Here is a 16,310-nt window from a genome sequence, read left to right as displayed (position 1 = left end):
GGCTCAGCTTAGACTAACGTTCTCATTGAAAGAAATCTTTCTCCAGACCACGTGTGCTTGGTTTAGCGTCGGGTAGCTCACTAGCACGTCTGGCAAAGCATGGGGTTTATTGTAAAAAAGTAAAAGAAAAATAAAATAAAATAAAAAGCCCGGGGCTCGACTCTTGACGGCCTGCAAACCACTTGTTTTACTTTGGTGATCTGAGCAGCTCGTTCATACGGTGCTCAAGTTCGATACTTGCCTGCAACTTATGCCGCGACCAAGCTTTTGAGAACACTGTTACCTTTTGCCGATTGCTATCTCACTAGAATCAGACATATGGCGAGGTTCTACCCTGCTGTGAAACCATAGTGCTGGCCAACAGAAGTCTTTGCGCAACTCGCAGTCATCGCCTCGCAGAGATTAGTTAGGGGTCCCGCGCGCAAGCCAACAGCATTCGATTGAGCATGTGTCTCTTGTTGTACTCGTGGCGGGCTTTACCGTCGTTCGCGAACGCACCCGAGGCCGGGTGCTCGTTGCGGGCCTCAAGTCCAGATGCTGGTCGATGGGCAAACAACTCGGTCTTTAGGTTCAGACCCCTGAAGGGCGCTGTTAGGGTAAAATCATGTCTAGAAGGAAATATCAAGCAATATTTGTAGGCGATAGGTCATTTGTAAGAGCACCGACAAGATAGTGTTTGTAGATGTCGGATACTGTCTTGCTGATCGACATAGCGGGCAGCTCGATACTGTGCCCGACGGCGACGAAAGGACAGGAACGGCGGACAAACTCTCAGCATGTAGTACAACCTAGTCCATCTGCTAGTGCTTTTACATCCGTCCCTCCTACTGTCTTTGTCCGGGAACAGTCGGCGGTGCGTAGCATCCGTCCTCGCGTCTTGTGCCGTCCCGTTCCCTTTCATGTCTTTTGTCTTAAAATACTTAAAGCTATTTTTAATAACCCCAACAACCCACATTTAAGATCTCTGTGATCTTAATATCCTTTCCCTGCGCTGGCCACTGGGCGGTCTATATATGGCGCCATGCGATGACCGACCTAGAACGTCTCACCACTGAATCATCCTCACAAGTACCCGTAGACCTCCCATCTTCTAGGTTCGCTTACCTAAGCAGCGTTTCCAGTGGATGCGAGCAAGGCTGATTGAGCAGATTTGAGCATTTTCACGCAGCTGCCCTGCCTTGGACTACCGTACCTGTATGACCGCCGACCGCGCCTTGCGGCCCGCAAAAACACCCGTCGTTCTCATGTAAATGATGTCCCGTCACCTCGCTGAGGGCCTCGACTCGGCCAGACTGCGAGGGTACTAACGAATGCGGACTGTCGCCATGCCGCGGCTAAACATCCTGCGCTTCCTCGTGCTCTCTATCGAGCTGGTAGTCGTCGCCACCGCACTTGGCATCTTTGTTCACGGGTACACGAATAGCCTGAGAACGGCACTGTGGACGACTGGGGGGGAACGGGGATGGAACTCGAACCCACGACTACGCATCTACTTCTACGCAAACCACCGGGAGCCGCCAGAGGTTCCATATCTTTGGACCGAGAGGTGAGAGAAAATGTGACACAGAACCCTGGACGTCACCTTAGATCTAACATCCTCGGCCATCAGGTTAGGTGCCTCTCTCCTCGGCGTCTCCATCGTCAGCGTCACCGTCTGGGCTGTGAGGCTCGCGCTATTCTGCAGTAGCATCAGCCTGCCCTTTCTAAGCCCCCTGTACGATATCTTGTTGTCGGGGCTATGGATGTTCTGTGTGAATGCGCAGTCCTCCAGCGACCTGACAGACCCGTTACATCCAAGTCCTCATCCGTGGTATTTGGAACGAAGCTGTGTCGAACTCCTTGGATGCGACGGGAGCATTTGCAGATATGGAAAAGCCTCGTTAGCTACGGCTGTAGTGTGCATGTGAGTTAGCCATCTCTAACTATCTTGGGGGACGTCTTGCTGCCTCCCCCTTGCCCCTCCCGGTTCTGGGTCGTCGTCGCCGTGACCCCAGGAGCTAACTAACGGGTTCGACCGAAAAAGGGGGTTCTACTTCGTCCGATCGACCATATCTGTTCTTCGGCTTGCATATTGGTGCGGCGAGTATGGGGTCCTTGACATGTGTGCCAATCGAATCAGCGAGTATTGGCCCGGCTCGCTTGAGGAGCACGAGTATCAACCGATTGGCGTTGCTAGCTTGCTGCCGCATGGGGAAGTGGGATATGGGGAGTTGGACACGAGAGAGAGTTGGTAGAAGGGGCTTCAAGGTGGGGTTCTGTCGTGTTGGCAACCTGTCTGAGATGTATCCGTATCGAGCTTGTGAGTGGTGGAAGTGCGCTGCATGGTGTGTGAAACGGCATTAGCGGACCGGGCTGTGACTTCAGCCCAAGGCGCGCGCCCCGATTCGCGCCCTGGGCTTGCCCTACGGCCCTCGAGTCTGACATCACCTTCCCGCTGAAGTCCGGTGGCGTGAACCGGACTCTCTGTGCGTGCTAGCTGTTCATTAGACAAGTTAAATCGAATTTCCCGTCAAGACACCGATGTTCGATAATTAGCCCTGTTATTGCTGCTTGCTCCCGGCCACGGCCCACTCTTATCTAGCCGCTCAACAAGAGCTCAAGCAAGCGAACCAGGAGAGCATTCGGCACTACGGGAACTAGGAGACGGTGCAGTCACCGGAGTGAGCTAATATATTGCCCGAGGATATTAATTATCATAAAATGATAGTTCGCGGTCTGCCCCTATATCTGAGAGAACAACAATAAATACACTCAAGAAAACAAGATCTATCCCTCGAAGGCCGCCCGAACAAATGCCCTCGGTTTCCTAGTCGCAGCCATCACGCTGTTCAGACCATGCTGCCGAGCTGTGGTTGATTGACAGTCTCCCGGCAGCACCAGACCGCTGGATGTATCTAAGACGCGCCTCCGCTTAAAAGAAGAGCTGGGCGCAGTTGAGAAGGTCGACGTTGATGATGCCAGATTACGGAGTGCAATTACTTATCAGCTTCACAGAAACCAAGAGAAATCAAGAAAGGGCTTCCTACCTGGTCGTCATTGTTCTCACAGCAGCAGGGCTGGCCCTGGTAGTTGGGGTTTTGGCCGAGCAACTTAGCGAGGGTGTCAACCGACACGCAGGAAACAAGACCGTTGCAGCAGTACTGGGTCTGCTGGTTGGAGCAGTAGCTGACGGTGTTGCCGCCGTCAGAGGGGGCAGCGGCAGCAGTCATGGCAGCAGCCAGGATAGAGACGATGGATTGAGCTGCATATTTCTGGTTGTGGAGGTTGTGCTCGAGGAAAGCAAGTGGCTGTGCGAGTTGCAGGTGAGCTGAGTTGGAAGTAAAACTGAGCTGTGCTGATGATGGAGATGGATTCGAGTCTTGAGAGTGAAGGGGGGGGGCCTTATATAGGCAATTTCTTCGTCGTTCAATCTAGTCTTTTCGGCCTTTTGGCTATTAGATATGGGCCACCGGCGAATCTGTTAGCCGGTGGCACTGCCGGCATTTACTCATCGACATCACGGTTTCCTATTCGGGCTCCTGGAATAAGCGGCCGTGACACTACAGGCCCGGAAGACGGGACATCAGCGTACGAATACAACCAGCCATTCACGGATTGCAGTCCTCGGAGGAGTCGTCGGCCCTATTACAGGTGCAGCCGAAATGCAATGTGATGAACAATCGGCTGTGGCGTGTCTGGGCAAACGACAAAGTTGCGGGTGCGGGAGCAATGGGCAGCAGGCTTTCGATCCGATATCACGTTAGGGCAGAAAATGCTGAGTTCCATTTTCTCAGATGGGTGAAAACAACAGCGCTTTGACCTCAGACAAGGGATCGTTGCTGCCAGTGCGATGGGCAGAAAGGGAGGAAAAAAAAGAAAGAAGTGTACAATCTGTGCGGATATTCCTCTAAGTCATCTAGCGTACGGGGTACAGGTACCATAGCGAGATTGTAAAGGTCAGGCGAGGTACTGTGCCTATTGTAGATACCTTGGTTAAGCTGGAATTCCCAGGCAAGAAGTCCCTGGAGCCTCTAGCTTCAGGCCCCCTGCATTAGCACCGCCAAATTGCAGCTATGCAGCCCGAGCCCTCGCCTTCACATTCCGATAATCCCGACGCCGATGCCGGAAGCTGCTAGCGTTTTGCCATCTCCGAAGAGGTGCTATTATCCTCGTGCGGTCGCTCGACTTCTTGTAGGTTCTAGAGACAGTCAAGAAATTGTCTAGGACGCGGCATTGGCTCATCACTCCAGAACCATGGCTACTCCTGCAGAGATCATGCTTGACAAGCTGGATGGCCAGTGGGCCATGGTAATGAGTCTTCTCATCAATCCATCCGACCCGGTCCCGCTCGCTTTCTTCTTTTCCTCTAGGAGACTAATCGCTGCCTTAGAATCATGATCTCAGCGACAATACCGACCCCATGCTCACGCTTCAGGGTATCCCTTGGCTTGCTGAGCTGCAGAGAGGAGCGAGTCTTCGACTTTAAGGGCGACGACCTCACGGTCCCCATGTTTGGGAAGCTGCGCGGTGGATGTGCTGGGCAACAGCCGACGAGCTTGATGAGATAGCCGCCTTCTTGGCCGAAGGTTTTGAGGACGGGACCAACATCCACATAATGACGGAGCATGTAGATATTGATGTGGTGACTCATCAAGTCTTTGGATTCGAGGACATTGGTGGTACAAGGTTCCACACCAGGCATATCGTGGTGCGCAGGGGAGAAGTGGATCAGACTGGGGTACGATTATGTCGAGAGGAGAGGCTCAGACTGGTTTACAACTATATAGGGCCCAAGTAATAATTCCGCGCTGAACTCAGGGGCGGAGACTCCGAAGAATCGCCGGGACAGGTATCACAGCGTAACTATATGCCTTCATATACCTATCAAAACAACCCGCTTGTGTATCACGGAACGCACTTGGATGCCATAATTGATCTTTTTATGCTATGGGGAAGGGAAGGATTGGAGAGGTGACTGGTACAAGGCGAAGTTTAAGCTCGTGACACTACCTCCCCTTTGATCTAAGACGGACCCAGCTCATCCCAGATCGTCACCCGCTTGGAGGTCTAGCTCGTCCGGCTCACTCAAGGTGACACCCAAAGCGTCAACACTGGGCAAACTCCGAGGAAGCCCCGAGACAGCCCTGGGGTAAACCTTATGGTATCCATCACCATAGTGCTCCGCCAATGACCAGCCATAACAACTTCCGCCTTGCTGTATGTACTGTTTATAGAAGTTTATAGTGGTTCAAAACTCCATCCTCGCCACAATTCTGGATATAGCCCCCGTCAAAAGGTTCACAGGAGAAGATAGCTCTCCAGAAACTGCCATGGCAAATTTCCCTGTCAGTAACCCGCTTCAGTTCGAAGGAGACACGCACCAACGACCCCCTGCTCTGGACCACGATAGACGAAGCCCTTGGCATGCTGTGGAATTTGAGCCGTTCCAGCACGAGGCTCCTGTGGAAATCCCACCCGCGGACTTCGTCGCGAAACTCGGTCAAGACAGAGGCAAACTTTGAGTAGTCGAGCAACGTGCACTGAGGCGGCCTTTTCTCGTCTCTGGATGACCAACCGAGAGCGCAAAATACGCACTCGAAGTTGACTTCGATGGGCTGTCCAAAACGCGACACGGCGCCTCTCCTGAGACGTACCATGGCGGCGTCATGTTCAGTATCGTCACCCGTCAGGTAGAAGATTCGGTCCTCTCCGTCGAAGCGGTAGCCAGGCCAAATGTCCACCATGTGCAGCCACATGTCGTCGGGTAGCTGAATTTGGATGGCGTGAGAACGATCTCGGGCAATGGGATCTGGGATAGCACTCCATGTAGTAGGATTGTCAACTTCGGCATCATGCATCCACTCCTGCGTCGTTATGTCTGGTATGAGGTAGCGGTTAGATGGGAGAACCCGGCCGAGCAGTGGTGTGGTAACCTCGACGATTCCGCAAGGGTCATCTCTCACAAACTCGTTGTAGCCGCACTTACGGAGGCGTACACAGAGCCTAGCTTCTGGTCTGAACTCGCAGAAGCAATCCAGGGGCAGAAGGTACCGGTAGCCGCCACTCTGGGGATTCATCTCGATCAAGAGTTGAATCCTGGCCATGATAGCACCGTTCAGAGGGAGGAGCTCATACCGAGCGGACGGCTTCTTCTTGATGAACGAGCCTGACCGAGAGAAGTCTCGGGGCGTGGTAGCGAGAACGCCGGAGTATTTGCGGGGTGGTGGGCTGTCGGTCTGGACTTCCGGGGTTGGAGCAGGCTGTCTCCAGGCAAAGACGCTCAAGTCGGGGATGGTGCTGATAATCGCCTCCTGCAGTCGCCGAAAGGCGCGGTGCTCCTCGCCGTATTGTAGAGACAAATGAACTCCAAATATGCCCAGCAGGCAGTACGCCGTGTCCTCAATTCTCGTTGTCGTCCTGCCCGATGCCCAAGCCATCTTCTGCGCGACCGACACTGTGTCTAGGCGTTGCTTGCCCAAAAGAATTTTCTTGCTAATGCCCGTTATGGTTGAGAGTTTTTCTGCGAGGTCACCTTTCGTTCCGATGCATTTCCATTTCCTGTCGAAGAAATGCGCGCACTTCGGAGCGATCAGTTCTTGCAACGTCCACCCGCGCGTAAACCAGCGACAACGCGATAGCTTGCCCAAAAGCTGGAGAGATTCGTCTAGAGGGTCTAGCGAGTCATCCCATTCCAGGTCCTCGAGGTAGACGTAACAGACTTGTGCCCGCTCGTACCAGTTGTACATCGAGTTGATAGCCTCGACCAGCTCAGCGCTGCTCGACTTGTCAATGCAGCAGGTGTCGATCCAAATCCAATCGGATCTCTTGCCAATTTCTATCTCGCAGGCCTTGATAATCTTGAAAAACCCTTCCTTGGTCCGAGGATGCCTGGCGGCATCCACCATTTCCTGGAAGGAAATCTCCTCGTCGCCCCATGTGTGCGAGAGGATCGCGTAGGGTGGGATGTCGCTGCCAAAAAACTCTTGGATATGAAGGGTGCTTGTGTTGAGGAGCTTCACTTTGCGTACTCTCAGACTTCCTGGGTGTTCCTGGGCTTGATGCCAAACGAGTGGTGTTGTTCAGAGGGGTGGCAGATATCTCGACCCATTCAGCCCATCAGCAGGACATACTATGCCTAAATTGGAATAGCAATTCTAGACTCCTGGAGTCCCCACGATTCCCCTTGGAGCCTCTCGCCAAACGCGGCTGTCTCCAGCCAATCAGGTACAGTAGAGAAAGTGGTTTCCGGCCCCATTCTCAGGAGCCAGCACGTTATTTCTCCTCAACATGCGCTTCTGTGGTAGAATCATGGCCAATCCGGGCAATTTTCGCAAATAGCATGAGTTCAACCTGACAAAATACCAGTGTAACAACACTGCCGAGGTCGAGGACGATGACGGTGAGAAGATCTGTCGCTCTCTTGAGGGCGGCCGCAAAGATGCTATGCCATGCGATTAACGCGGCTGCTCTTATCAAGAGACACTCGGTAAGTGCATCCGGCCTTTCCTGACAGAGCTGTCTCAGGGTTGCGAGGAAAACATCGTCAAGAGAGCGCAGCCAGCTAGGTTGCTGAGAGAGGTACCAGTTCGCGTTTTCTCTGCTCTGCTAGCCGACGCCGTGCGTCTTCCTGTATGGCACTACTTTCATCACTCTGGGGTTCTGTAACTGATGAACAGCATATCCCAATACATGGGTGTTATGACGTACCGGCTGCGTCCTGTCGGTTATCGGTATCGAACCCCAAGCTCCGATTGGAATAAATTATCTATTAGGTATGCACCCAGAAGCTTCTACCCCCTCTCTCCCATTCACCTGCGAACAACCTCCCCCTCTTGCCCTCCCTGCAGGAGGCCCAACCGACTTCCCAATCCTACTCATCGTCTGTCTCGGCCCGGTTGGAACGTCTGGACCTGCTCCAATTAACATACATGCGTGCCTTGCCTCCTTTCTCGTTCTTATATATGACCCAGTACGCGTCATCGGACCGTGGCTCCAGCTAGAAAACGGCTGCCGGTCCCTCTCCCTCCATTGCATCTCCCTGTGCTATGCCGACGTCCTCTCCACCTCCGCCGCCGGGGCATCCAAACAGGCAGTCAGCCACTCGACAAACACACTCTCGGAACGGCACGGTTTATTAATCATCAATAACCGGTTGATAATCATGTGGACGTGCAGTTCGCCGGGGAATCCCGCCGTTGTCGTCCGTGCATGTCCATGAGCGCGCTGCAGCACTTCGCAGAGCCTCGCTACGTCGTCGCAGAACAGCTCGTCTTCCCCGTAAGTAACGAGGATGTTCTCGACCGGCAGGTCGGCCCACCACGCCGCCGGCGCCGTCAGCGGCGAGTTCCAATGGTCTAGGGGTGCGTCACCGAGAAGGTTGCGTGCCCAGTAGGCGAGCGCTGTGCCGGAGAGGATGTCTTTCGGTTCGTTGGATTTTAGGGACTCACACGTAGAGTTGAGCTCGACCCATGGTGAGACGAGGGCGGCGCCGGAGAAGCGGGCCCCGCCGATGTTGACTGGAGGTGCCTTGGGGTTGGGATGATTGATATGCAACAGAAGACCCAAGAGGAGGTGGCCGCCTGCAGAGTCACCGAGCAAGGTGATGACTGACGCGGAGATTTTTCGGGAGTGGAGCAGGTAGTCTATGAGTGAGACTGCTTGCTGGAGCTGATTAGGGTAGTGGTTGGCGTTCTCCGATGCAAGATCTGCCAGTCATTAGCAGAGCCACCTTCACTCCAAGCAGGGGAGCTTACCGTATTGGAGAACGACGACAGCACTGTCCCTGCGCGGCGACTTGGCGAAGCCAAAGGGGAGTGCAACGTGTTGGGGCAGCGCGGGAGCCATGTATCCGCCTCCATGAAAAACGACGACTACCTTGGCCGGCTCGGCCGGACCAATCCACACGGCAATAGTGCCATCGGCAAGCACGATCTTGGAATGCGGCAGGCCGTGTCGTCTGGCGAACCAGCGGCAAGTCGTGGCGGTCGCGGGCAGCAGATTCTGGATCCCGACGGCACCCAGGCCACATTGGTAGTCACGCATGCCCTGGAACGTGACATAGTCATAGAGGGAGAGGCCGCCCCTTTTCCCCTTGCCTCGGGCTACCGCCACCACTGCCTTTCGCAACAGACTAGAGGCTGTGGTACGTGTCAGATCAAATTAGAAAATAAGATAACATGGCCGAAGCGAACTCACTGATGTAGGTCGACCGGGAGAGGACACGCACCCATCCCAGGATGCCGAGAGACACGGCATGTTCGGACCGTTCTGGCGGAGTGTCCGTCGTCGGCATTGTCGGGATGCACTAAGTAATCTGCAGTTAGTTCATCATTTCGATGTCTCTTAACGTCCAGAACATTTCGGCACGGGTGAGGGGGCTAATTACCGCTAGTGCTGCAGGCTGAGGCTGGCTTAGTAAGATTGCAACTACACTAGACCCGACATGGACCGGCGGGGACGTAAGGATGCGCCGGAATATTTTGGTCCGACCCAATTACCTTGCTACTACATCCGACGACTTATCTAAGGTATTTTGACGGGCTGCCCGATATACTTGCCACACCTCGCCACACTTAGCCACACATAACCACCCCTGCGTCCAACAACTGCGACCTCGCCAACGTGCCTCAACCTTCTACCTGCCCACCCCCAGCATACTAACTACCCGTCGCTGCCGAGGTATATGACTACCCTAAACTACCATTCCCTACACCTCTATCGGTGTGAACAACTCTTTCTCAAAGGAGACACTTGAGACGGAATGCGACGCGCGTTTTGGAAATCTTTGTTCTTCGAGAATCGGGGTGTAGTGGGTCCCTGACTAAATACAGTTAGAAATCCTTCAAATTAATGAGAGGACACAGTCAATCTAACGGCGTCGTTTCCGTCTTTAGCGCCCAGTCCTAAAAAATCTCGCTTAACAAGGGACAGGAAAGCCCAGACTCCACAAGGCCAACTGTTAGCGCAAGGCCCCAACAAAACCCCCAGCCTTCAAGACTTATCTGATCTCTCTTGAACTTGCAGAACCACTACACAACAAAATCAATCCAAAGAAAAACGGTTTTCTCCATAGAGACACCCTAATCCTAACTACCCCTAAGCCTTAACTAACTCTAATACTGATCCGGGGGACTCCACGGGGAGTTCTCGGCGGGGGAGCCGTGAAGATGGGTGAGAATAAATCCGGTTTGGTAATACGCGGGTTGGGCCAAGAGCTTGGGTACGTCCCCGATAGGTCCGATCAGTGGGACCTTGGATGACGCCCAACCAACAGTGGTTCATCAAATAGGCTGCGAGATTCCGTATTTAGGTGTAGGAGCAAGATCCTTACCGGCTGAGAAATGGACCCCTTTGGTGCCCGGCGGTTCGCGTCACTTTTAACACGGTTCCTGTTAAAAAAATCATTGTTACACCCCGTCTCCCTTCTCTGCTATCCAAAGAGTTCACCACGACATCGTGCTAGTTGTTTATCCTCTCGTCTCCTCCTTCATAGGGAAGCCAAACGGGAAGCAGGATGGGTGTCATTAAGGGAACAGAAATGGAAGTAATTCCCATCCCCTTAGTGGACCAACACAGACCGGTGCCCAACATCCGCACGCGGACCTTCTTCGTCGTTGACGACGTTCTGGACGAAGTCGTGCTCCGCAATGCACTCGACCGACTCATCCGCGACCACTGGCGCAAACTCGGTGCGCGCATTGTGCCTCGCAAGGACAACAAGGGGCGTTTCTTCGAGTACCATCTCCCGAAGGTGTTCCCGGACGGCTACGAGTTGTTCAAGTGGTCCTCGAAGGAATATGGCCAATCTTTTGACAAATTCAAGGCCAAGATGACACCAACAGCTGACATGCAGCAAAAAGGGGTGGGGTTCCTCAGTTCAATACACGACATCGACAGCTGGTTCAGGCCTGCAGACGTACCGTACCACGCGTCAGACGACCCCCCCAACGCCCCGATGCTGTATGTACATATGTCCCTTTTCACCGACGCCACGGTTATCCTTCTCAGCATGCCCCACATGCTTGGCGATCAGATGGGCAAGGCCAGCCTCGTGAGGGCCTGGTTGGGCCTCGTGGAGGGCAGGGAACCCCCAGCAATGTATGGTTATAACGAGGACGTCGTCCCTGGGCAGACTCCCCTCGACCAGATCCCGAAGGAGGAGTTATACAGGAAGGGAAAGTTGCATGTCCGAAAACCGCTGGAGTATCTTTTTTGTGTCATGGGGTTCATTCCCGAGCTCGTCTTCCATTCGAAGGAGACAGCGTACGTCTTGTTCTTCCCGCGCCAACTTGTGCAGGCCCTGCGTGAGCGGGCAGTCAAGCAGCTCGAAGATGCGCATGGAGGTTCGGTATTCTTGACGGATGGTGACATCCTCTGTGCCATTCTCACCAAGGCAAGCATTATCCTTATGAGCCAACAGGTGGTTATTAACACGAGTTCTAGCTTCAACGGATGCACGACAAGAAAACCCGCATGATTTCCATCGGTCAAACGATGAACCGTAAACCCCCCCCCCCCCCCCCCCCACCCCTTCCTTTTTTTTCTTTTTTTGACAAGATTGCCGGTTACTAACCCAGGGTACTATACGCAGTGCGCGGCCGCGCCCCTAAACTTCGCGGCCCCGAAATAGAGGGCTTTATCCACAACGCCCTTTACTTGGCCTCGGCACGATTCCGCATCAATGCGGACACGCCCCTTGCGGAGATCGCCTACCATACTCGTCAGGCCATCGCCGAAGCTACCACCGACCCCAAGTTCCTGGAGACGGCCATGGCCGTGACACGGGAGGTGATACGGCGCGGCCAGAACTCGCACATCTGCGAGCCCTTCGAGCGCTCGTATTTCGTAGCGAACTGGTCCAAGATTTGGCGAGGCATTGACATGACGCCTGCCGTGAAAGGGGGTGTCAAGGATGGGAGGGAGGGCCAAAAAGTGAACCTGAGGGTGTATGGTAGGGGTGGGGAGATGAACACCCCAGGACGATGTAAGTCCCCTCCTCCTTCCCATTATGAAAAATAGACTGATTAATATGTTGCAGACGCCTGTACGGTCATGCAAGTAACAGACGAAGGCTACTTTGTCGATTTTGCGGTCAGCAACAAAACCATGAAGCTAATCAAGGAGCATGTCGCCCGGGATCCCATGTTGCAGAATCTATAGTTCACAACAGTTTCCCGAAGGTACTTGCCCTACGTGTGGGCAGTTTAGTTGCAAGATGTACATCCTCTCTTATTAGACGATGATTTTCTTGTATTTTGTGATACCTATTAAATTTTCTTTTTGCTCTTTATGAGCCGAGACACTAGGAATAGCAGGTAGGGTGATTAGCAAGTGAAAACGTAGTCAGCCTCCGCGCCAGAGTTAACTCACTTCAAGTTCTAGGTTTAAACAATTCCTTCTCAATTTCTCGGTCCGAAGCATACCGAGAAGGTCCCGTTAGAGGCACATGATCTCCCTGCCCTATTTGCGCCCCGACACAGAAGCTACTGTTTCTCTACATTATCCGCAGAAAATGACAAGGTCTGTCACTTGTACATACCTTAGCCGGGCCGCCATAACGCTACCTGGGCCAATCATACCTTACCCACTTGGCAACACCCAACCTGGCTCGATCGTCGGAAGATAAACCTATAGCGTCATTACTTTGTCCAGGGGTCACGGTTTATTTACAGTATACTTCTGGCGCAGGTCCTATCAGTGTGCCTCGTCGGGTTAACAATCATTATCAGCGCCATCATGAATGTACCAGCGGACGATGTTTACAGTCGAAGTACGGCCGAAGATGTCATATAAAAGGGATGAGCTGCGCTGTGATCACGATTGATGCATAATTCACAAAACGATCGAAATAAAAAGGTAAGGAAAATAATACCGCAGCGTGAGCTAGCTACCTAAAAGTACCAAGGCACTGCTCTCTGCTACTCAACAACCATCGACTCAAAGCCCTTCCCCACAGCGGTCCTCAACATGACAAGCGCTTCCCAGCTTCACAGAGACGGATTCACCACTAGCCCCGTGAGTCTCCTTGGTTCTTCACTCGACCCTTAGTTCTCAGGGAAGATCTCGGCGAAGTCGACGACCTCATCGGTCCCGCCGGCAGCAGACCAGAGGGCGCAGGCGGTGCAGAGGGTGAGCAGGCCGGTGGTCATGGTGGGTGCAATTGTCGCGCAAAAGCGACGCCGCAATTGCTGTCCAGCAATTGCACCTTAAGTATGACAGCAATGATCACCCGTATGGGAATGGGGGTGGTAGCGGTGGGGTTAGCAAGCCAGTCATGATGATGATGATGAGGGTGATAATGATGATGCGGCGAGAAGACGTGCCGCAGGCCGGGGTCGCGCAGATGCAATCGGAGCGCGTGTTCCAGCGCGAACAGCTTGCAGCCAACGGCCACAGTACCCATCACGATTCCCTAAGCGATGCAGAAACCCAGAACCAGCTGCAGGAAATTGGTGTGACGTTTGGCGTACGGGTAGTAGGTGGTGGCAAGGATGTTGGGTAGGGCATAGCGGAACGCGCCGGCCGGGTCGCGGAACCCCAGGAGGGCGGCGCCGGCGCCGACGGCGTTGGCCACGACAAAGGCCAAGGCGGCCAGGCGGGCACGTCGCCGTGCTGAATCAGACTGTGCGCCGTTCGCGGGATGAGGATGTCGACGGCCGCATCGATGAGGTCGTCCCACGCGTGCGCGGCATTGGAGAAGAAGAAGAAGGAGGCGACAAGCAACAGGAAGCAGGTGTAAGGGGGGGGTGGGGAAGTGGAACTCGCCGCCACCACCGCCGGCACCGTGGGTGAGGATGGGCGGCGAGAAGAACGCCGAATAGGGTGGGGAGGTAGATGAGGCTGAGGACGGCCGGCAGATTGAGGCGCTCGAGCTGGACGTAAGGAACCCAGGATGACGGCAGATGCGGGATCCAACCGGTAGCAGGGCCGCTGCTGTATTGTACCGAGACGGAGGGGGCTGTCGCGGGGGCTCGCTCGGGTTTGGAGTGAGACCCACGGCGGAGCCGGATTGTGCTTGTACCCATCGTGCCCATGGCAGACTTGGAAGATAAGAAATAAGAAATTTGAGCGAGCGTGCGGCGCGCAAACTGAGCCGGCATGCACATCGCACATAGAAGGTACCGACTATGAGTTCATATATTCATTATACGTCGTCCAGAACATCACTGATGTAGTACTTCATCCTGACTGGATCCCGAGTATGGAGGGTTCACGCAGGTATCTTTTGACCCCCCGGCACCAATTTATGGAAGATGCGGCCGGGATCATACTTCTGCTGCACCACCCGGAGACGTGCTACATTGTCCGGCCCGTAAGAGGCAATAACCTGCTGATGGTGGAATGCGTCGTTCATGAAAATGAACTTGAGCCAGACGTGCTCGCTCTTGGCTAGTGCCTCGACACGGCTGTGCAGGGCCGGCACTAGACGCAGGGCGGTGGCGTCGTCTTCGGCATACTACCAGCCGTAGTTGAGACCGAACCAGGTCTGCGTGCGGGGCTTAAGGCCGAGCGCATTGCCGCCCTTGGCTTGCCCCTGCAGGACGACGTTAGGGTGAACCGGCTGCAGAGTGAGGATCATAGTCCCTGCCGTGAGGGCGGCGAGCTGCGACACCTCAGGCGCGGTCTCGAAGATGTCGGCGAGCCCCGTGAACATGGACGGGCTGGGTTCAAAGGAGCTGGTATACCACATTTTCCTCTGGACGTTCGGCAGGGGAAACATACCCATGATCTCATGCAGCGTGTAGAAACCGGTCAGATCGGCCACAGGCGTCAGCTTGAAGAAGGGAGCATACGCCACAGGGCGCTCCACCGGCTGCAGATAGATCAAAGTAAGGAGCACCGTTGCATTGTTCACGCCAACGTTAAGCACCAGGTTGGCGTGCAGGTCCTTGTCAGGGGTGTGCTGGTACTCGTTGAAGGCCTGCAGTACGTCGGGAAGCTGATCCGGCCTAAACACCTGCATGCCCCCCCAACAATTCTTGATGGGGTAGGTCGAGGCCCGGTAAGACGTGACTATCCCTGCATCATCAAAGCGCGGTTAGCGGGCGCGTTTCATAGCACTACTTAGTAGGCAAGGTGTAAGCAGACGAACCGAAGTTGTTGGAGCCGCCCTTGAGTGCCCAGAACAGATCTGGATTTGACGTCGAACTGGCCTCGACAAGTCTGCCGTCGGCCAGTACCACCTCAAAGCTGGCGACGTTGTCGCAGACCATGCCGTAGAGATCCGACAGGTAGGATAAGCCGCCGCCGAGAGTCAGACCGCCGACACCCACGGGCATGACACGGCCGCCGACCATAGTGACATTGTGCGAGTCCAGTAGCGTGTAGACGGCGTCCCATCTAGCACCAGCGCCGAGCGTTACAAGCGTCGTTGCCGGGTCGTAGGTGACCTGGCCCAGCTTGTCTAGGGCGATCAGCACGCCGTTTGTGCCGATGGATGCGTCGTGGGGACTAGGGGAGTGGCCCCCGGACCGGATGGCAAACGGGACCATGGCAGCGACGAGCGCTGTAACGAGGTGCTGCACGTCGGCGGCGCACGTGGGCTGTGCCACGCACGCAGCCGGTAGCCAGCATGACTGCGACCAGTTCTCCTCGGTCAGGCTCGCGTATGAACTATCCGACGGCAGCGTGATGATGGACCCTAGTTTAGCCTTTAGCTGGTGGCAGGTGGCCGAAGCAAGCGCTTCGGGTCCTCGGGCGAAATTGACATCGCGTTCCAACGTGCCGAAGATGTGGAGGCCAACCCCGGACCAAACAGCGGCCAGCACGCCGATGGCCGCCGCCGCAGCAGCTGCGAAGAAAAGCGTGAGATCCCGGGAGGGACGAATAGCGTTGGGCTTGGCGCTCATAATTATGTGTAGTCTGCTGAGGATAAGATAAGAAAACGTGCGGGTCGAAAGGCAAAGTTTTCCAGGGCAGCGCCGAATGATCACACTGAACAGAGGCGAGAGTAGCAGGTTGGTAGCACTCGCCTTATAGTAGTGTGTGACATTTGTAATTAATGCACGAGCTACGCTGGCTTCATGCCGACATGCTTGTTCCGCCTTGCATCTGGTGCTTTTCCAACAACGCCACGAAACCGAGCACTTCCAGCCGTCGGCAATCAAGAAAGCATTGGGAATTCTGCATGTTGACGGCACGCCCCAATGCACGGCAGCGATTTCAGGCGGTGAGGTATGTCCGGGCCTTGTATCTGTACTCTGTATGCCCCCCCCCAAACCCCGGACAATTCATGGAGGCCAACATGCCCCACCTCGAGTTCCTCACGTACAACAAGAAGCACGAAATCATCCTTGTTTTCTCTAAGCTAGACAAGACAAGAGCTCAAGCGC

The 16,310-nt window shown here is 54.5% G+C and overlaps 6 protein-coding genes across 6 annotated transcripts; 3 read left to right on the top strand and 3 right to left on the bottom strand.

Moving 5' to 3' along the window:
- Positions 1–1,325: 1,325 nt before the first annotated feature.
- Positions 1,326–1,907, top strand: MFIFM68171_06651 (uncharacterized protein; the record flags this gene model as incomplete). Its single annotated transcript, XM_071062071.1, has 2 exons — positions 1,326–1,546; positions 1,610–1,907. The coding sequence occupies 2 exons, from the start codon at positions 1,326–1,328 to the stop codon at positions 1,905–1,907; spliced, it is 519 nt and encodes a 172-aa protein (XP_070918172.1).
- A 2,326-nt stretch (positions 1,908–4,233) lies between these two features.
- MFIFM68171_06650 (uncharacterized protein) lies at positions 4,234–4,465 on the top strand (the record flags this gene model as incomplete). The annotated part of the gene is made up of 2 exons (XM_071062070.1): positions 4,234–4,287; positions 4,370–4,465. The coding sequence occupies 2 exons, from the start codon at positions 4,234–4,236 to the stop codon at positions 4,463–4,465; spliced, it is 150 nt and encodes a 49-aa protein (XP_070918171.1).
- A 742-nt stretch (positions 4,466–5,207) lies between these two features.
- Positions 5,208–7,289, bottom strand: MFIFM68171_06649 (uncharacterized protein; the record flags this gene model as incomplete). The annotated part of the gene is made up of 2 exons (XM_071062069.1): positions 5,208–6,997; positions 7,208–7,289. The coding sequence occupies 2 exons, from the start codon at positions 7,287–7,289 to the stop codon at positions 5,208–5,210; spliced, it is 1,872 nt and encodes a 623-aa protein (XP_070918170.1).
- Positions 7,290–8,022: 733 nt separating this feature from the next.
- MFIFM68171_06648 (uncharacterized protein) lies at positions 8,023–9,271 on the bottom strand (the record flags this gene model as incomplete). Its single annotated transcript, XM_071062068.1, has 3 exons — positions 8,023–8,684; positions 8,733–9,116; positions 9,175–9,271. The coding sequence occupies 3 exons, from the start codon at positions 9,269–9,271 to the stop codon at positions 8,023–8,025; spliced, it is 1,143 nt and encodes a 380-aa protein (XP_070918169.1).
- A 1,245-nt stretch (positions 9,272–10,516) lies between these two features.
- MFIFM68171_06647 (uncharacterized protein) lies at positions 10,517–12,138 on the top strand (the record flags this gene model as incomplete). The annotated part of the gene is made up of 4 exons (XM_071062067.1): positions 10,517–11,371; positions 11,422–11,479; positions 11,570–11,962; positions 12,017–12,138. 4 exons carry the CDS (start codon positions 10,517–10,519, stop codon positions 12,136–12,138), a joined length of 1,428 nt encoding a protein of 475 aa, XP_070918168.1.
- Positions 12,139–14,188: 2,050 nt separating this feature from the next.
- MFIFM68171_06646 (uncharacterized protein) lies at positions 14,189–15,827 on the bottom strand (the record flags this gene model as incomplete). The annotated part of the gene is made up of 3 exons (XM_071062066.1): positions 14,189–14,384; positions 14,436–14,997; positions 15,071–15,827. The coding sequence occupies 3 exons, from the start codon at positions 15,825–15,827 to the stop codon at positions 14,189–14,191; spliced, it is 1,515 nt and encodes a 504-aa protein (XP_070918167.1).
- Between the last annotated feature and the right edge of the window lie 483 nt (positions 15,828–16,310).

Source organism: Madurella fahalii, assembly GCF_045866475.1.
Source record: "Madurella fahalii IFM 68171 DNA, scaffold_3, whole genome shotgun sequence".
Classification (NCBI taxonomy): domain Eukaryota; kingdom Fungi; phylum Ascomycota; class Sordariomycetes; order Sordariales; genus Madurella; species Madurella fahalii.
This window is presented reverse-complemented; position numbering and strand designations above follow the sequence as displayed.